This window comes from Plectropomus leopardus, chromosome 6, assembly GCF_008729295.1.
Source record: "Plectropomus leopardus isolate mb chromosome 6, YSFRI_Pleo_2.0, whole genome shotgun sequence".
NCBI classification, from domain to species: Eukaryota; Metazoa; Chordata; class Actinopteri; order Perciformes; family Serranidae; genus Plectropomus; species Plectropomus leopardus.
The window spans coordinates 29,316,052-29,336,720 of NC_056468.1; the positions used below are offsets into that span (position 1 = coordinate 29,316,052).

Sequence of the window (20,669 nt, forward strand, 5' to 3'; positions counted from 1 at the left end):
AGGAGCCGTAATGTACACAGCAAATTATAAAAACTGGAGGCAGTGATAAATTATCTTATGGCCATCGTTCAGTGGGTTGAAAATCAACTTTTTGTCCAGTAAAAGACGTTATCCGTGAATTTTGCACCCCGGTGGCATTTTTACGCATGATACTAGCAATATAAATACATTTTCTCAACAGTTTATACCCCAGTAATGCTATATAAGTAAATTCCTGTTTTTGAAAAAACCCAATATACTGCTACCGGCGTCTTGTTTCTAAGTAGTGTACCGTTAACTAAGACAGTAATGTAGAAGACATAACTCAGATCAGGTACGTGAAGGCAACACCGTTGTACTGCACAAAGTCGTCTGTGAGCAAGACTTTTGGGATATGCAGAGTCAAAAACTCAGATAAACCCTGAAATATTTATTTAGGAAGCTACAGTCATACTAAATATACAACTGTAACTATAACAGCGAGTTATCTGACGATGTATTTCCGTCAGATTTTGCGGACACAGTTCGTCAGGACTCGATCTGCTCACGTCAACCGTTTTCTCCGTGTGTGTGGAGCCGAGGTATCTGCTGCAAAAATAATATTTCTCAGCTACACTTTATTTTCGTTAACTTCGGCTGAGCATTTTGACAACAACTGTCCTACCAGGCCTGGTGGTGGCTGCGGGGAACCTGCAGAGTCCCACCACCAACAGGTTTGGGTTAATAAATTGTTTTGGTTGTAAGTCAGCAGCCGTTATCAGCTGATAGCTTTTATTATTGTCCTCCTCTGTGTCCTCCTGTGTTTGTCTGTGGTCCACAGAGACCGCTGTGCACCAAAAGTGACGAGGTGAGGCTGGCAGAGGAGGCCAGTAAGAAGTATGGGTCCCCAGCTCCAACCATCTTCTCCAAAGTGATTGACAAAAGCATCCCTGCTGATATCATCTATGAGGATGAGAAGGTAAACAACCTCTTAAAAACATGATATCTCATTGACCTTTTACACGTGGGGTCAGAGATAAATTCACATTTGATTGCTGAAGTACTGTTATGCAATTTGATGTTGTTTTTGTGTTTATCAGTGTTTGGCATTCAGGGATATCAGCCCGCAGGCTCCTGTTCACTTCCTGGTTATTCCAAGAGTCCCTATTCCCAGAATAAGTGAGGCCAAAGATGATGATGCAGAGGTCAGTTTTTCCATCTTTGTTTTTTATATACTCACTTATCATCATCCCAAAACCTCTGGCAATAAAGATCCAGTGTGTAGGATTCAGTGGCATCTAGCGGTGAAGTTGCAAAGCTAAAACTTTACGCTTGTGCCCAAGCATGTATGAGAAATACAGCAGCCAAAGCGAAAACGTGAACGGCCCCAGCTAGAGACACTTTACAAAGAGATCATATCATAGGGCTGCTACGAAATCCCCTCTTCATGCCTCCTTTGCATTTTTAAATAGAACCAAACTATCATGCGCGCCCATGTGTGATTTTAGACAGCATGCTGGTATCGTGGAATCAGAAGAGCCGTGACGGACATGATGTTTAAAGGCTCAGACACACCAAACCAACATTAGAGGACTGGCAGCGATTAAAACCTCCTGTTGTGTCGCTTCTTGTCACAGTGTCTCAGCAAAAAAGTTGCACTTTTTATAACTATGTTGTTTTCTCTCATTTATAGGCCCTTTTTAAAAGTTATTTTAGATACAAATCCTATGTATGAAGTTTTTTTTGATTTTATTTATTTAAAAACATGGTGGACTCTGAGCAAGGGGACCTGCTTCATATGGAGATATAAACGGATCATTTTAAGGTAACAAAAACAAAAGTCTTATTTTCAGATGAAAACAGATCAAATTAAGCACAGTTTAATCTATGATATTAAACACTGTCAAAAAAGGGCTATCTGAAATTGTTAATCATATTTCACAGTCAAAATTGTATTTTAAATGCCACTGAAATTTGTGGCACTTTGCACCGTGCATTATGACCATCGCACATCAACCTACAAAACATGACAAAAACTAAAAAAAACAAAAAATAAAAGTTAAATAATATTCTTTAGAAAATGTGCCTGATAATTACAGCATTTTCATCGGGTGAACACAATTGTATTTTTTTTTAAGTTTAAATGTATAGTATTTATTGTGCCAATTAGCAAGGTTAGCAATGTTTAAGCAACATGACATGATTTTATTTTATTTATTGTATGTGATGTTTTGTCTTTTAATTTTTATTTATTTTTTTTTTTTTATGGACCCTGAGTCTGGAATAAAGGATTGATTGATTGATAGTCAACTAATCACACACATCCTAAGACCGCAGTCATAATTCTAAAATTAGAGCAAGACTTTTTTTTGTATGCAACACATTTAATTAGAGGTAAATTCAATATGCCTTAATACATACAGCAAGAAACAATAAAGATTAAAACCAGTAGAAAGACAGAATATAACCCCAACACTTTAGCTGCAACCAATGGGGCTCAGGGTCCAACATGAACTTTTTCCACAAAATGGTCTTTGTGTCTTGTCAAACTCTTAATTTTAATCTTTGAAAAGACAATTATCATTAAATAATGTGCACACATGCAATTAAAAGCGTGCCTTCTGCTCTCTTTTTCCAACTTTCAGCTCCTAGGACATTTGCTGGTTGTTGCCAAAAATGTGGCGAAGCAAGAATCTCTCAGTGAGGGATACAGAGTGGGTGAGTAACAGAAATGGGTTTTTAGTCAAATATGTGAAGATACAGGCTGTAAAATGCCTGTCACATCAAATTCTGGGTGTTTCTGCCTTTTCTGCAGTGATCAATGATGGAAAGCACGGTGCTCAGTCAGTTTACCATCTTCACATCCACGTCCTGGGAGGAAGACAGATGTCCTGGCCACCAGGATAATAGTTTCATCTGTCTTTTAATGTGTCTGTTTGTCTTCTCAGGCGACTTTTTTGTGTTTAACCCCAACAGGCATGACATGATAATATAATGGGTGTAGTTAATTTTCTCATCCAGTCACTCTGTGCAAAAACTCACTTCAACTTGCAAAAAATATGACGTGTAAATAATGCTGATCTTGACAAATGTAAAAAATTAAATGTGAAAAATTGAGATATTATGTATCATAAGGCTTCAAATAAAGACATTATTTATAATATGGAAACTTTAAACTCAGCTTGGTTCTTTAATGTGACATTGTGTAGCATCTGCAGTGAGAACAGATACAATAGTCAAAGAATATCAGAGATTCTTTATCGGGGAAACAGATTTAACATCTTATTTTTAAGCATGTGCTGCATTAGATTTTTTAGTCAAACTATCGCGAGAAAAGAAAGAATAAATTAACGCACACAGTTAACACTGAGTTTACATCACACATCTTTTTGTTGTGGACCATAAGGCATCAAATTCAAAAAGTAAAACAACACGTCTTCATAAAACAAAGCTACAGGTTGTAACAAACGATTAAAACGTGACACTGAATTTTAAAACACCAGGTCTGATAGTTTCCTCATTATTTAAAAAATATATAAATGGCCATAATTCTCCCTTACACACTGTGGACCCTGTTTAAAGGCACATTATATAATATTTGTTCCCTACAGCACATTTCAAATGTTGTTGTGCGTCATCTGGTTTCCTGCTCCCTCTTTTGAACATTTCTGGCACTCATTAATCCCCTCACTGTTCATTCACAACCTCCACAGATGGCACATGCCCAGATAGCAGCCGTGAGGGTGGGAGTCTGCACAGATGTGGTGTGACTGGGTGGTACGATTCAGTGACCTCGGTGCCCGTGAGCAAGGTAACTGTGGGTCGTTCGAGAGCTCGGGGGAGGGAGAGTTGAACTTTCCTCTATATTTACTCATAAAACAATGTTCAGCTCCTTGAACGCAGACAGACAGAAACACACAGCTCAGCAGAAAAGAGGAAATACGGGATAGGGATTGTTTGATTTTTGGACATTTTAAACTGCTTGATGCTGATTTCATTTATGCAATTTTTGTAGCAAACACAAGTAGTCAGATGAAGATAGAGACATGGAAGTATTGAAGATGTTTTTAGGAAAATCAAGACTCAAATAAATGGAAAATATCCCTAAAATTTCATGTATTTGGCCAACATTTATTTCTTAATGTGTCAATGTGGCACAAAAAAGTCCAGAGTTGCACAATTTTTGTTAAACTGTTGGATAACTGTTAATGGTTCAAAGTCTCGTCCATCCTCATAAACCTGAGGGAACTTATCTGGTTGTATCACTATCGCATCTCTGGGCAGGTTTCCTCATGCCTATCTGATAATGACTTATCTACATTCAGTCAATGTGGGATGATAAAAGTCTCAATAACACCCCTGCATATGCTCAAGCTTTACTGTTTTGGACCGTCACCAATACCAGCAGCTATTATTAATACAAACACAGCCGGTTTAGCTGCAGACTGTTTGTGTATCAGGTCTTCTTCACCTCGAGAAGCCGTAACCTTTGGTCAAGTTTGTTGGTGGATCTTTAACTGGTCCAACACGACCTCACGATTGCGAAAGTCTCAGAAGCTCAGGATGTACGCAAGTCTCCTATAGGCTGGTCTTTTCTCCAGGGGGCAACAGTCGAGCACCTGCGCGGGGGCGAAGGTTGATCCAGGTCTTTGCTGCACCTGACAGATACTATCAATCAGCTCTGCCACAGAACAAGGTAGGAAAACGTTTCTGCTTTTTTTGAGTGTGTGAAAAGACTTGCGCGCGGTGTCTTTTGTCTTAAGTTGCTATGGGGACTGCGGGAGGATTCACACATCAAGGTGCGCGAAGAAAATCTTTGTTACGGCTCTTTTTCTGCTTCATTTTTTCTAATTTGCAGAAGAAAATAAGTGAACATCACAGTTTAATTTTAAGATTATAGAGAAAATGACACCACAGCACACATTTATGATATTGTTTATAAAAGCAAACTGAACCGTCCAGCCTTTCGGGGATGAATGTTTGAGACAAACACTTGACTCAAGGATGGAAATAGCTCCCATCTGATGTGAGAAGACCCCTTCACCTTTTTATTGTTCGGTCAACAGTGACAGAGTCTTTCTTTAACCCCCTCCACTCCACAACGATTGGCCCTAAATACACAGCTACAAGCATGAGTCGTCTCCTGGATGTCACTTTTACACACTCAGATTCACACACTCTGGACTCTCTGTTTTCCTGTGGCACTGTAGGATTCCTGCTGCTCATTTTTTAATCAGAGGGTCAATTTAACAGTTTTCTTCAAAAGTAACATCTGCTTTCTGGGTAATGTAGAAGTCTTGAATCTACTTTTTCTGCATCAAAGGGCACTTTCATTGATATTTGCATAATCCAGAGCAAAGACTTCATATTGCCTCATTGTAGTTTTGTAAGTCACATGAACTTTGGTCCAGAAAATTTTTGACCAAAGTTATCTTAAAAACTGGAGGTCAGACTGAGAGTCTGCTGGGTTGACAGATCTTTATCGGACTGCATTTTATTACAAATGCGTCCTGAGATATGTCAGTGAACGTGTCACTAACTTGCAGTGGTGGAAGTAACTAGAAGGTACTGTAATTAAATACAGTTTTAAGGTACTTTTACTTAAATACCTCAATTTTATACTACTTTATGTTTACTCAACTTACATTTCAGAGGGAAATAATGTAGTTTTTTTACTTCACTATATTTAACAATAATAATAATAAACTTTATTTAGAGAGCACTTTTCATACAGTGGATGCAGCTCAAAGTGCTCCAACATAAAACTGCAACACTAAAATAAAAAAGACAACAAAATTAGAGAATTATAAGACTGTCGATGAAAAACAAACTATAAAAGAGAAGTAAAAAAATATTAAGAGATATTAGAAGAAATCTAATAAATAAAAACCACACTAAATAAATAAAAAAAATTAATTTTCAGCCATCATATAAACATGTTTACCCATCTCTTATAGCTTTTGGATTCAGGATTTAGTATTTCATAATTTTAGAGAACAGTTAAAAAAAGCTGTGCTGCCTATTTATGTGTATTTAAAAACCCTGCAGTAAAACCAGGGTAATATGCTCTCTCTTTTTTGTTTTGATTAGTCTCGCTGCACAATTCTGGATGAGTTAAAATGTTTCAGGCATCTGGTGAAGTCAGGTTCAAAATTCATGTTACACTTTGTTGTAATATTAGAGTCAAAGTTTGTTTTTGTTTTTTTTTACAGAGGGAACTTTGGATGTTTTTTTTAATCACTCCATAAATCAGAAAATACTGTTAACAAGCCTTAATAAAATCCATTTTTGCCATGTTTTTAGAAATAAAATGTTATATAAATCAGGCTATGAATGATAAATCAACAAGTATATATATAAAATAGATATCACCCTGAAAATTCCCAACCTGATTACTTACCAAACCAATTTGTATTACAAGCTTTCTGAAATTATCTTTAAATATGCAAATGACGCACAGTTTAATTAAATATGGACTTTTTGCATACATTTCCAGAACAGTCATATGAACGAAGAAATGACAATAACTGACAAAAAAATCATCTAGCAAAACAATAACAATGCTTTCGCCTGTAGCGTCTCTCTTTTAGTTAAAGGTATAAGTGCTTCTTCCATAACTGCTAATTTGTTGTTAACATTTATCGTATCTCTTCAGATATGTTGAATTGGTTGATTACTTCAGATATTTTATTTATTTAAAGGTACAAACTGTGACCAGAAAACACAGACGTTGAATCCGTTACACACTAGATGGCATTATTTCACTGTCGACAGTAGATACTGTACACAAGAGGGTGGAGGAGGCCCTCAGGACATGCTCTCTAGGATAATATTTACATTTCATCTTACATCTGAAACATTGCTTACTCTCTTTGCTAGCTTTGATTAACCAGCATTGACTAAGTTGGAGTGAATTGTGCTCCTAAGTGTGATTATTTGGGCCAATTGTACGAAGGTGAATGCTGATGTCCTGCAATGCTGTCTGGCACAATATTCAAAGTTTCGACACTCAGCGATTGCAGTGGCTCTGACCTGTTGCAATGACTTTGGTGAATGTCAGTCTAGTATAAATGACCAGAGCGCTGCGGTTTCATAACAGATAATCTTATCTGTGTACGGGGTCGTCAGTGGAAGAGGAGGTGATTTTACTGCACCTCCATAAGATAGCTTTCTCTGTTATTGCAGCAAATTCAGGATGAGTGACCAAGAGAGTGCGGTTGAAAGCAATGGTGTTGCGATCATGGAAGTTAAAGATGAGAGGTATGTGACATGATGCATGCCCGACACATCTTAATTATCATGTAGATTTCGATCCACTTAGAAGCATTTAATTTTAAACTATTTATCTTGAAATGACTTTTTTTCCACAGCATCTCACAGACTCTGTCAGACTCGACAAACCTAAAAACTCACTCTACTCTCATCCTCAACGGAGACACCACCAAAGCTGAGCTCAGCTCCAGCTCCGGGCTGGAAGATGCCACTGAGCGACTTTCACTAGGTAAGAGTCAAAGTGGAATATTCGGAGAGAGGAACTCATTTTGAAAATATGCTTCACAAGGGAAAAATGATGAAAACAAAATTATTTTAGACTTTCTGTATAGTAGAGCACAGTGGATCTTAAAGGGTCCAAAACAAATTTGAGTGTTTGTCAGATTAACAAGGTAAAAAACAAACATATACTCCCATGTTCTGTTCATTGGTTCTGACTCTAGTGAAATTTTGAAATTAGTTTCAACTTTCAGGCCTCTAAAAACAATTCAGATGATACAATCTAAAAAGGCAGCATCACTCTTCAGTTGAACATGTAGAAACACGTGCAACTGGGGTGAAACCAGTCAATTTAAACATTCGGGGCTCAGCCCAAAACTGAGGGGCTTCAGGGACATGCTCCCTTACAGAGATTTTTTTCAGATTTATCAGATATTTTTTGTTTCAATTGTTTTCAACTATTTTTATCATTCTGAAACCATAACACAACACATGTTGAGGATGACTGATTTTCACTTCTGCCACCTAAGAATAAATAATATTGGCAGGGTAGGAATGAGGGCTGGCACAATGTCAGATTTTCACGACGTGATTTTGTGTCCAAAAGAGTTTACAGTAATGCTATTATTGTGTTATATATAGAAAAGAAAGAAATAATTCTATCAGTATATTCAACTTTAACTTTGTTTGAGATTTGTGTCGTTTTTCCACAAATAATTTACACTCAAAATCGAGTAAACAAGTGTAGGTAGGTGAAGGGAGATTATAACTGAAGTTATTACCGAGTAATTATAACAGTAAAAAGTAACAAATTCACTTCAGTGGATAGTGAAAAAGCAGCAACACAGCGTGAAGAAAGGGAGACAAATCGAAAACAGAGGGAAATGGAAATGATTTAGCATGCCCTGTATTATTTATATGATATTATTATATGTGTATTGTTAAAATAATATCAATATTTAATTAGTAAATGTCGAGGTTATCATCAATACCTGTATATCGCAACACTCCACGTAGTAATTTCGTGTAAACAGCATTACTAGTATTGAAACCTATTTTTGTACGCTACAGTAAAGTTACAGAACGAATGTTTAGCTCACAAATTTGTCTTATTTATTTTTTTAAGGATTACTTTTAGGCTTTTTTGCCTCTGATGGATAGGACAGCTGTGGCTTGAAAGGGGGGAGAGAGGAGATGTGGGACATAGCTCTACCAGGTGAGCTCCTGAGTGCCCCAAATCTGCCACATTTAAACCCATGCAATAATAATCTGAGGTGCCAGGTGTGAGACCCCTTCAAATGATTTCCAAAACCAGCACGACGTAACTTTTCTATCCTCGAGTTGAAATCAGAGAGAGCCACTGCAGGTTTGGCACTCAGATACAGATTGTTATTTTTCCACATTGTCAAGGTATTCTTTTTTTTTTTTTTTGGTTTGAGAGGCTCTCAAACAGTCGCAGCATTTTCAATGACTAGAATTTAAAAGGAAGTATTTCTGTGTCATACAAGCAAGTATATGCCTGTGGATAAATGAAAAAAAGGGATTTATAATGGGTTTTACAGTGAAGGAAACATCTGGTGGTACTTCTGATTTATAAAAGAAAACAGCTCACGTTATGTTAAGTTGTTTAAAACAGACTGAGGTTCAGAGATTTAACCTTTACCTTTTATTAAAATAAAGACACATGCCCCAGGAAGAAAACTGCATCTGAGGTCAAAGGTGCTGAAACAATAGATAAAAATGTGCCTCGACAAACATATTTTGTCTGAAGCTGACAGCAAAATAAAACAGATTTTTATTTTTTTTGCAGAAGAAGCACACAAAAATTGAGAAAAAGAAGGAAACAAAAGAATAAATCTATACTGGTTTTGGTGAAACTCAGATGTAAGAAGACAAGAGTGATGGCAGGAAAAGAAAATAACGTAAAGAATGATTAAGAGAATAATATAAAAGCAAATAGCAGGAAGGTTTTGGCAGAGCACTGTGCAAAACAAATACAGCATTATTATATGTGTCCTCTGATGCTCCCCATCTGGCAGCTGAGGCCAGGTTTGCATTGAAACTAAATTATTTCCTCTGACCAAACCTGATTGGTAGGTAGACACAGACATACCTGTTTTGTCTCAGGTAACAGTGTTGCCTCCCCCCACCTGCTCACTGCACAACCTGCAAATCATGTTGCTCTGACACATCAGGCGCAACTAACACACACACAGGGAGAGTTAAGAGATCTCTGCCGTCCTCTCACTCACCTGAGTCTTCCTCTGAAGCTTGCTGTGTCTCTGTGTGGAGCTGGTGTCTTCTGAATTTCATCAATGGCGGGTGCACGCGGCTGTCCCTGTTGTCCCTTTATAGAAGAGCCCAAGGCAGTTCCCCTGACGTCCAATGCACCGGCAACTCTGGCACCAGCTGACCAGCTATGGAGCAGCAGCAGAGACAAGGCGGTCCGGCTGAAGATGGAGGGCTCGGGTCCGGCCTCGGAGACTCCAGTCACCGTCCATCAGAGGTTCCTGGAGACAGCAGAAAAGTACGGGGATCATCCAGCCTTGGCTTTCAAGAAGGAGGGTCAGTGGGAGACCCTGACGTGGAGGCAGTACTATGAGCAGTGCCGGGCAGCAGCGAAAAGTTTCCTCAAGGTTTGTCTGTTTGCATTTTGACTTGTTCTGCACAGTGATGAAATAATTACTCAGATATTCTACTTACTAAAAGTGACAATATCACAATCTAAAGATACTCAGTTATGTTAAAAAGTTCATTGCCCCTTTTTCAAAAGAAAGCAAACAAATTTGCTCAGAATTTGAAGGTGTAAATACTTGCAAAGGTGTCTGAATGAAACACAAGAAAAATTATGTCGATCCAGATTTCAAAGGGTTAAGTAAAAACATAAAAATACTAAGTACCTATTATGCAGAATGCCCGTTTCAGTATAACGTATGCTACATTATTGGATTATAATTATTGATGCATTAATGTTGCGGCTGGTAAAGATGGAGATAATTTTACTTTGTATACTTCTGGGTAGACTAATGTTATAATATGTCATTATTTGTTATTGGAGTTTTTTATATCAGGTTGCGGGGGCAACAGGCTAAGCAGGGCACTCCAGGCGTCCCTCTCCCCAGCAACACTCTCTGGCTCCTCCTGGGGGACCCGAGACGTTCCCAGGCCAGACCACATGTTGTCCCTCTAGCATGTTCTGGGTCTCTTGTGTTAATACTCTGAATCTGCAAAGTCATTAAAGCTTTAAAACAAATGCACAGGATTAAAAAGTACAACATTTGTCTCTAAGTGTAGAATAGTAGAAGTATCAAGAAGCATAAAGTAGAAATACTCATGTATAGTAAAAATACTGCAAAATTGCACTTAAGTATAGCACTTGAGTACATGTACTTTGTTACACTGGAACACTGGTTTTGCATATATTGTACAAAAAACTATTCCAGCAGTGCAATCAGGAAACATTTGGTTTGTTTTCTTTTGACACCAGCACATTGATTTTGAATGAAACATTAACTGTGTTACGTTGTCTTTAGCGTTGTGGAATGAAGGAAATATATCCTTTTTTAAAATATAAACAGTAGGAACAGAAGCCAGGCAAGCAAATTCAATCATTGTTTGTAACACATTTATAGACTTAAACTTTAAAAGGAACTAAGTGAACACGTTGCCATTACGTCTTTGTGTTTAATGATAAACACACTAAAAAACACTGCACGTGTGACAGTGATGCTCCCGCAGACGTTTACAGTAGCCATCTTTAGTCGTTCTCGCTTCAGGGGCTTTCTGGTTTTAGTGTGGTCTCAGGTGAACACATAACCTGTTTGCCAGTAAAAAAGGTCTCGTTAAAGTGGAGGACTGAAATTACACACAATACAGATAAACCCTCACATAACCTTAAATCTATAAGTCAGCACTTGATTCAAAAGAGAAATTTCTTCGCACGTGAACTTTATATCAGCATCACAAAACCTCAAATTCCTGCTGGCACCTGTTTTGTAAACAGCATCTCAGAGCGTCTTTACGTCTCATTGTATTTTCTGTGGTGTGAGAACAGGCTGCTGAAAATCAACACCGGGGTGTGTGAAATTCTCAGCTTGTGTTACCGCTCCTGTTTCATGGACATGTTCGTGTCTCATGAGCTGGAGTGGCTCTTGAATTGAGATGTAGGTCAAGAGTAATGGAGGCTCTGCATCTCTGTGCCATTAAAAATACATGATTTAAAAAAACAACAACTATGAACTTGTCTTCTTGTAGTTGGGGCTGGAGCGATACCGTGGTGTGGGGATTCTGGGATTTAACTCCCCCGAGTGGTTCATCTCAGACATCGGCTGCATCTTTGCCGGGTAAGATCACATTTCAGGAGCTGAGGTTGGTGAAACCCAGCGTAGACTATGGGGAGATGCCTCAGCATTGTTCCAGCTGACTCTGTATGTTAATCTCTGTCTGAGCTTATCTCACATCTCTCTGTCTCTGCACACAACCTGTTTGGGCTGTACCCCTTTAAAGGAAACCTGATGTATGTGTTAGACTTGCAGACTCCTCACTGCTTTTTTAGAGATCAAATCAACAGCAGAAAGTATCGTCAGTATTTAGTATCCAGCTGTCGTCTAATGATAAATCAGTTACATTGAACTTGGTTAGTTTGTTCACCTTATACCATGGGCTGAATGAATACTTCATTCTGATTGGCTGCAGGGTTTCTGTTAAATTCAAGAGTGGGCTACCTGAGGGAAAATACCTGAACAGGTGTACATTATCAGGCTGACGTGAAGACGTGAAATGTCCGATGCCCAACTTATCAGAATCGAGTCAACTGTAGCGTAAATAATAGCGTCAGCCCATTCACGCCTCCACATCGGCATAATTTCCTGACAATGGGCATAATTCCTTAAAATAAAGGCTTGAATTTATTGTGCAACACGGATGCAAGTTTAATTTTTGCATCTAGTAAATTAAAGTATAAAATAAAAATCATTAACACAGTGTTTTGTCTTGAGGCTGTTGATGTTTTGGGGCATTTTAAATTCCAGATGGGTTGTTTTAGATTGGTTGACAGCTTTTTTTGTGATTTTAAAATGCCATTTAGGTTGGTTTTTTTTAGGATAAATTCATTTGTATAACTGCATAAGAAACCTTGATTATCACATTTTTGTTTAATGTTGTCAGCTGTCTTATGTTTGTAACTTATTATTAATTCTGCCTAATTTGGCCTTGACACGCTTAATACTTTTTTCATCTTAATGAAGCCTTCCTGTTTAAAATTAGGTTAAAAATACTGCAAGTTGCAATTCACGGTTCAGGCTGACGCGGATCGCTAGAGTTGAAAGACAGTCTACGTCACCTTTATTAAAATAACAAACAGGTTTTATGATTGGTCGGACGCTCTTTCATTTATGATTAAATCTGTGCCGTGCCAGGCCCTCCTTTAGCAATGGCGTCACCTCCTACTGGTCAATTTTAAAAACATTTTTGGGATATGTTTTGAACAGTTTTAACAGCTTATAACATCACATATTAATATTAATATTATTATTATTATTATTATTAATAACAATATTAATATTAATATTATTATTATTATTATTATTATTATTATTATTATTATTATTATTAATATACCTCATCTGAAAGCCGTGATGACTAATGATAATAATAATAATAATAATAAACCAGCAAAAGTATTGAGCAATTAAGGCTTAAAAAATTTAATAAATAAATAAATCACTAATGTCTTTCTGAAAAACTTGTGTTATTATTTGTACAAATTGTGGTGTGAAATTTTTGTATTGACAAGCGTTTTTTTTTTAATATCCCATTTGTGCCACAGGGGTCTGGCAACCGGTATTTACACCACCAACTCGCCTGAAGCTTGTCGTTATGTGGCCGACAGCTGTGAGGCCAACGTCATGGTGGTGGAGGACAAGAAACAGCTCGATAAAATCCTGCAGGTCTGGAGGTTTAATATTAAGAGTGCCTGTAAAAACTGTTTGCAGAATTAGAAAAAAAATACATCCTCACACGACTTTAATTTGTCTTTTCCAACAGGTTAAAGATCAGCTACCTCATCTGAAAGCCATTGTCCAGTACAAAGGCGAGGTGCAGCAGAAAGCGCCCTTCCTGTATTCAGTACGTTCAATCAGCAAACATACTTATGAAGCAGATAAGTCACGATTATAAAGAATACAATAGCATCCTGTTTGTGATGCCTTGTGCAACATAATCTTTCTTACTAGTGGAATAAGTATTGTAATTAGATAAATGTGACTGACGTCGTGTTAATTCACACAGCTGCAGTTCAGCAAAGTTCAAGCGGGATAGAGAGGCATTTTTTAATCATATCTGTTTGTTTTTACGTATTTCTTGGCCAATGAGGGGCACATATCTCTGACTGAAAGGCAGATGTTAAAATAAAAGCATTGATCCTGCCGGTTTTTTTTTTTTTATCTTATTTTATTTTATTACTTTGATGATTGTTATTATTACTGTTATGATACTGATAGTACTTACATACCATTCTATTTTTTATATCTATTTCATTATCAATTTGTTTGTTTATTATTTCTAATCTGGTTCATTTATGTATTTCAGTCCATTTGTAATCTGTTATTATATTAGAATTATTTTTGTAATTGTTTATTTAAATCTATTTTTCTGTGGGAGTGGATTATGATATTGATTTCTTTTTTTTTATGTGCAGTTGAAACTTTATCAAAAAATATTGTTGAAAAAAACATAATCTCTACATTTGTGTAGTGGGCAGAGTTCATGAAGCTGGGGGAGGACGTCCCCGACGCGCAGCTGAATGCTGTGATCGACAGTCTTCGGGCCAACGAGTGCTGTACTCTCATCTTTACCTCTGGAACCACCGGCAACCCTAAAGGAGTCATGTTGAGCCACGACAATGTGAGTTATCGAAACAAGATACTTTCCTTTTCCTAGCTTTTATTGTTTTGACACAATGTCTAAATGTTATTCCTTTAAAATACAAGAGAAATATTTAAATAAGAAACCTCTGATGTCCCATTTCTGTAATGTGCAGCTGACATGGACGAGCCGTACAGCAGCTACCCCTCTAGATATAAGATACGCTGAGGAGGTTGTGGTCAGTTACCTGCCGCTCAGCCACGTGGCAGCCCAGCTATGTGACATGTGGATGGGCGTTAGTTATGCCATGACCACCTACTTTGCAGATCCAGACGCCCTCAAGGTAAGAAAGATGCCTCCTGTTGTTGACGCACAGAATTAATAATAAAGTCTTCCTGTTTTTTACTATATCATTCTTCTCTCCAGGGCTCCTTAGTAAACACAATGAAAGAGGCTCGTCCAACTTGTTTCCTTGGAGTTCCTCGTGTGTGGGAGAAGATGCAGGAAAAAATGAAAGCCATTGGTGAAAAGGCTTCCCCAATGAGGAGATCAGTGGCAAACTGGGCTAAGTCCATAGGCCTGCAGTACAACTACAGTATCATGAACGGGTGAGACAGCAGCAAAGACCCTCTGACAGGATTAACAAAGAGCACGTCAGGTTCATAACAGTGCTCTATTTGTCTTGTATAGCATCTCTTTCTTTCCTCTGACCACGTGCTTTTACACTTGTCACCAATTCACACACACATTCACACACTGTTGGCCGAGGCTAACAAGCAACGTGCCACCGTGCTGCTCAGTAAATCATTCAGATGCATTCACACACTGATGGCACAGCTATCGAGGGCAATTTAGGCTTTAGTACCATGCCAAAGAATACTCCGACTTCTGGAACGGCGGATGATAGATAGAAGATACTTTATTGATCCCTGCAGGGAAATTCATGATGAGATGTGGATCAAACTGCTGATCTTAGGATTTCATAAAGAAACTCAGTGTTTCCATCACACTGATTTACCCCTCTTTTTGCCTCCCCCTCTCTCTATTTTTTCTTCATCATACCACAGTATGATAAAGACAGTAATTAGCTAGCCAGCCACATCATGTGGCCTCCACCTCGCTCCCAGACGCTGTGGGCTGCGTCACTTGGAGGATAGTGGGCGCAGCAGCTTGGGACGCAGACCCAAGTGTCACGAGCTGGTGGCTAGCTGCAGCGCTGGGTTTAACCCGTGTAACAGCAACAACAACAAAAGTTTGCTGACAAGGTGGGGAGTGTGGGCTGTACTGTCCCTCAGGTTTGTGCTGGCTGGATTTGGAGCGCTGCTGCTCTCTCCCCGTGTTGGAGGACACAATGTGATTACAGTTTCTCGCTAACCCTGGCTGCATAAACACGAGCTTGAAACTGCAGCAGAAAGCCTTTAGCTCCATTTAAAAGGAGGTTAAACTATTAGCAACATTTTCTCTCCACCTCTGAAATGCTTTGAGATGGGCTGCTTTGCAGTGTAGGTGGTTGTTGCCACAGCTGAAATAGCAACTTTCTCTGCAGGATCCCTGCCAATGACTGGCCAATAGGAACTTCCTCTAAAACGACCTTCCTCTAAAACGACCTGTGATTGTTTCTCCTCTCACAGGCTAGATTTTCCAAAGACTGAAAACAGAGCAAAGAGGAGGCGCAGAAGTCGAGTGCCCTCAGTCTACTTCAATTACAATATGCTCAGTTTATGAGATTTTTGCAGATGACCTCACTTTTAAAAACCAAATACTCTGTTTTAAGTAACAACCAAACATTCAAGATTTCACCTAAGCAATGGTACAAAAGTGTTAAACAGCAAAATGTGCTAATATCATGTCATTGGAATATTACTACTGGATTAGTTTTAACGCGCAAGCAATATTTAAATATTATGTTGAAATGCGGAGCATGTTTAATTTGCTTTAAGTCCTATCAAAGAGTAAAGAGTACAATATTTCTCTCTGGAGCCCAATCTTAACAACAAATTTTAACCTTTTTTTTGGATTACAGGGAGAATCAGGTGCCGTGGGGCTACACGCTGGCTAATAATCTGGTTTTAAGGAGGGTCCGTGAAGCACTGGGCTTGGACCGCTGCAAGCTTTGCTTCACAGGAGCTGCCCCCATCACCAAAGAGACTTTGGAGTACTTCATGAGCCTGAACATCCCATTGTTGGAGTTATACGGCATGAGTGAAAGCACAGGCCCACACACCATCTCCCAACCCAACAACTTCCGCATCACAAGGTCAGCAGCAAAGCATCATGGGGCGTGTGTTTAAACTGTGTTGTTGATATGGATGTGAAAAAAAGCTGTCCACATATTTTACACATTTGTGTTTACGAGTGATGTCACTTGTGTCAGCGATGTTTGTGGTTCAAGATTACACGTTTGAAAATGAAAATAATCTGGCATGAGCTCGTTATTGACCTTTGATTCGTTTTTCCAGCTGTGGAAAGTTGATGGCCGGCTGCAAGACGAAGCTGGAGAACCCAGATAACGACGGCAGTGGAGAGATATGTTTTTGGGGTCGACACGTCTTCATGGGCTACCTGAACATGCCTGACAAAACAGCCGAGGCTCTCGACCAGGACGGCTGGCTGCACTCTGGAGATCTGGGAAGACACGACCAGCACGACTTCCTGTACATCACAGGAAGGATCAAGGGTAAGCTGTAGTCACGACTACACCGCCTCACTGTTTATATCCACGTAGGGTGTTGGTCCTCGTTCATAGAGTCTGCCATGCTTCTACAGTAGCCAACAAAGGACAAACCAAGCACTGGCTCTCGACAGGACTATTCATGTTATTGCGTTGGCCACTTCAGTTAGTGGCCCCTCTGTGATGAGAGTGCCAGAAAAACACAGATTTTTAATGTGAAACTCCTGTATTCTGTGTTTTTACCGGTCAAAATACATGTTTGTTTTGAAGAGAGAGAAATTTCTTTACTGAAGGATCTCTGTTCGTTAAAGAGATCTAAGAACTCTACAATGGCACATGCAAGTGCATTTTTTAAAATTTTTATTTATATAATCTGATGCTAAAACACAAATTTGCAACAAATTCTCTGCAGTCTTGTGACCTTTATGCTGTATTCACACCACAAGCAACAAAGCAACAGATCAGCCAGCTACATTAGACCTGCCTTTAAAGTGTTGCTCTAGCACACGATGTAGTAACATCATCCTGGGTTTTTGTGTTTGCTACTTGCATCAAAACATCTCAATGCTAAGAACTAACAAAAAAAGGTTGCTTTTGATTGATGTTGCTGTGCGAACAGCATTTCATTGTTTAGATGACTTTTTCATTAGTTTGTGGTTAAAGGAAGTTGGCCTTCAGACTTGTTGGTATTAACTAAATATTTTTCCATTGTATTCTTAAAAAACAAAATTCTACATAAAATCTGCAAATTTGCACAGAACTGATCATCACGGCCGGTGGAGAGAACATCCCTCCTGTGCCCATCGAGGACGCACTGAAGGCTGAGGTGCCCATCATTAGCAACGCCATGCTGCTCGGAGACAAACTCAAGTTCCTCTCCATGCTGCTCACGTTTAAGGTAACATCTATTCCTGCGCACAGTTAAAGCTGCTGAATGAATAAAATAAAACAAGCACGACAATGATCCTTCTCTGCGTTTCCACAGTGCGTCGTGGACGACAACGGTGAGCCCACAGATGAGCTGAGCCCCGAGGCTTTGGCCTTCTGCAAGCAGCACAACGTCAAGGCGACCAGGGTGTCAGAGATTATAGCCAATAAGGAGCCAGCCATCTACAGAGCCATTCAGGAGGGCATGGAGCGCGTTAACGCCAGAGCGACATCTAACGCCCAGAAGGTCCAGAAGTGGGTCCCGCTGGAGCGAGACTTCTCCATCAGTGGAGGAGAACTGGGTGGGTTATTTTGTTTTCTTTCTGTTGGTATTAAAACTGGAGCAGAGGTTGTGATTCAACACTATTATTAAGGAAGTATTCACTATTGATGTCAGTCAAGTTTAATATCCAGGTCATGTTAGGTCTTGTCGCAGACAACATTCCAGTAGTTTGTTGTGGTTGCGGTTGAATCTCTCCCTCAAAAACACTTTTAAAAGGCAAAGTGGATCAAATGTTGTCGTATGGTTGCCTCTCAGCTGAAGTTGAAGCTTTGACTTGAGATTTATATCAAATTAACCTGCTTTTCTTGTTTTTGCAGGACCCACAATGAAACTGAGAAGGCCCATTGTGGTGAAGATGTACCAGGAGAAAATAGACAAACTGTATGCAGAGGCCACAAAAAAACAGTAGATTGCACCGCACAGAGAGGAGATAATACTGAAGACAGACTTGTGGCATGTTTATGAACTTCGTATTGTCTCCATGCGTCATGTTTGGAAATGTATAAGTCTAACCCTTCATCTACGGTGCAGTTTGATCTGAAAAGTTTTAGAAAATCTAACACAATTTAAGAAAAAGATATGTTATATTTCTCCATTTTCACTTCTTTGCACCTGAATGTTAAAAGTGCAAAAGAGACTTATAATTTATAGAGGATTAGAAGAAAAAAATCTCGATTGTGTTCTATTTAATGGAATTGAAGTTTGTGCTGCTGTGTTTTAATATGTTTCTGTTGACTGTCCCAAGTCCATATTTAAGCTTTTAAATGTACATACAGTTTCACAGCAGCTGTGTAGGTTTTGTAAATAAAACATCCAAATCAGAGCCAAAATCTTGCCATGTATTACATGGCACATACAAGTGAATTATACGCTATTATATATATATATATATATATATTATACGCTGGGAAACACTGGATTGTTTGTAATCATTTTTACAGTTTATGAAGGAAATTTTGTTAACCTACTGTGGCCTAAAAGATGACACTTTCTTGTCTTGTCATAAGCATACCAGTATGTATTTTATTTTTGAAGCAGCAGTATGTATTTAAGATTTTACAGCCTTAATTGCCAGCCGGTCTCATCTTGTGAGATAATCCCCATCTGGCAAAGCTGCAGACATTCCCTCTGAAGACTAGAGGTGATGTTTTAATAAGTATTTTTGCAATAATGTAAGAATATCAATGGTGTAATAATCTAATCACAAATTGTAAAGCATTTATCTTAATTTGTGCTTCTCCATGTACAGTTTGACAAATATTGAAATGTTTATTTTGTGATAGATGTTTCATGATTATCAATAAAAAGTGAGTGATTTGGACAAATTAAATACACCTAGTTTAAGAATGTGAGCATTTCTATTTTTTTTATGTTTGACTCATCACTTTTTCTGAAGTGAATAAAGAGTACGTCAGAGGATTCTGATGTAGGACTACTACTATTCTACATTTTAATTTTAAAATATGATGCAGCATTGTGTGAAACAGAGAAAAGCAGGTTAAATTAACATTTTAGTAGCTGGAATAAGCAAATGTTTGACTTTAATCGTCTATTTTTACCACATTTTTAAAAAATTTGCCCAATACTTTAGTTTATTAGTAAAATACCTGCAAAACTGTCATAATTCTTGGCATTACTTCTTTTTTGGGCTAGCAAATGTTAGCATGCTGATACGTTAGGTGGTGAACATAGCTAGCATCTTAGCATGATAGCGCACATCTTCGCTTAAAAGTAATTTAGTTTTGAGCACTTATATACCATTACCACATGTTAAATTTGTTCAATACTTTAGTTAGAAAGTAAAATATCGCCAAAATAATGGCCTCAAACTATACCTTCTTTTTAGTGCTAGCAAATGTTAGCATGCTTGATGGTGATATAGCAGCATCTTAGCATGCTAATGTTAGCAGTTTATGCTTCTCTTAAAAGTCATTGTCAAGTTTTTGCCAACTTCTAACCAATTTTTTTTTTAAACATTTTTGGGAACTTGTGACTTCTTTTATTTCTTTATTTACATTACATTTAGTTCACTTTTCAATTAGGCCTACTACAATGGTTTATGATTAAAATCCATTGAAACTACCTAGTTTGGTTATTAACCTCAGCTGTACTTTGTCTTTAGTGCAACTGTAGCATTGTTAGCCATGTTGTTAGTATGCTAACATGCTAAGCTACGATAGCAAACATGACATTATGTCTGCTAAACATCAGCATGTTAGCATGCTAATGTTAGCAGTTAGCTCAAATCACCAAAGTAAGTTAAAGCTTCAGAGCTGCTAGCATAACTGTATATCATTTTTTTTTTAATTACTCAAAATAAAAATCTAGTCAGATCTAGTTGATCTCAAGTATCCAAATTGTATGCAATTATTTTTTGTCAGTTGTGCAACTTCCTGTTTCAGCACCTTAAAGATAACAAACTTATTTATTTTGAAAAGAATAACAAAATGTAAAATCATCGCAAACGTCTATGCT

At 38.2% G+C, this 20,669-nt stretch overlaps 2 protein-coding genes across 4 annotated transcripts; both read left to right on the forward strand.

Moving 5' to 3' along the window:
• Positions 1-336: 336 nt before the first annotated feature.
• On the forward strand, positions 337-3,130 carry hint2 (histidine triad nucleotide binding protein 2). 2 transcript variants are annotated; one of them, XM_042488577.1, is made up of 5 exons: positions 337-692; positions 800-937; positions 1,059-1,163; positions 2,604-2,676; positions 2,774-3,130. In XM_042488577.1, exons 1-5 carry the CDS (start codon positions 474-476, stop codon positions 2,863-2,865), a joined length of 627 nt encoding a protein of 208 aa, XP_042344511.1. In that variant the 5' UTR covers positions 337-473; the 3' UTR covers positions 2,866-3,130. The 2 variants fall into 2 exon arrangements, with proteins under 2 accessions (XP_042344511.1, XP_042344512.1); XM_042488578.1 differs by having other exon boundaries at positions 337-560.
• A 1,085-nt stretch (positions 3,131-4,215) lies between these two features.
• LOC121944967 (long-chain-fatty-acid--CoA ligase ACSBG2-like) lies at positions 4,216-19,518 on the forward strand. 2 transcript variants are annotated; one of them, XM_042488948.1, is made up of 15 exons: positions 4,216-4,654; positions 7,144-7,218; positions 7,329-7,459; positions 9,805-10,085; positions 11,704-11,792; positions 13,277-13,397; positions 13,495-13,575; positions 14,203-14,352; positions 14,489-14,656; positions 14,740-14,921; positions 16,337-16,570; positions 16,773-16,990; positions 17,743-17,882; positions 17,970-18,213; positions 18,512-19,518. In XM_042488948.1, exons 2-15 carry the CDS (start codon positions 7,154-7,156, stop codon positions 18,601-18,603), a joined length of 2,196 nt encoding a protein of 731 aa, XP_042344882.1. In that variant the 5' UTR covers positions 4,216-4,654; positions 7,144-7,153; the 3' UTR covers positions 18,604-19,518. The 2 variants fall into 2 exon arrangements, with proteins under 2 accessions (XP_042344882.1, XP_042344883.1); XM_042488949.1 differs by lacking the exon at positions 4,216-4,654 and adding an exon at positions 5,223-5,241.
• The last annotated feature ends 1,151 nt before the right edge of the window (positions 19,519-20,669 follow it).

Bases quoted from the DNA above. Each gene is read 5' to 3' on its own strand.
- LOC121944967 (XM_042488948.1), top strand. From the start codon at position 7,154: ATGAGTGACCAAGAGAGTGCGGTTGAAAGCAATGGTGTTGCGATCATG. The intron at 7,460-9,804 runs GTAAGAGTCAAA...GTCCCTTTATAG, and splicing joins CACTGAGCGACTTTCACTAG to AAGAGCCCAAGGCAGTTCCC. The intron at 17,883-17,969 runs GTAACATCTATT...GCGTTTCCACAG, and splicing joins CCATGCTGCTCACGTTTAAG to TGCGTCGTGGACGACAACGG.
- hint2 (XM_042488577.1), top strand. From the start codon at position 474: ATGTATTTCCGTCAGATTTTGCGGACACAGTTCGTCAGGACTCGATCT. The intron at 1,164-2,603 runs GTCAGTTTTTCC...TCCAACTTTCAG, and splicing joins CCAAAGATGATGATGCAGAG to CTCCTAGGACATTTGCTGGT. The intron at 2,677-2,773 runs GTGAGTAACAGA...CCTTTTCTGCAG, and splicing joins CAGTGAGGGATACAGAGTGG to TGATCAATGATGGAAAGCAC.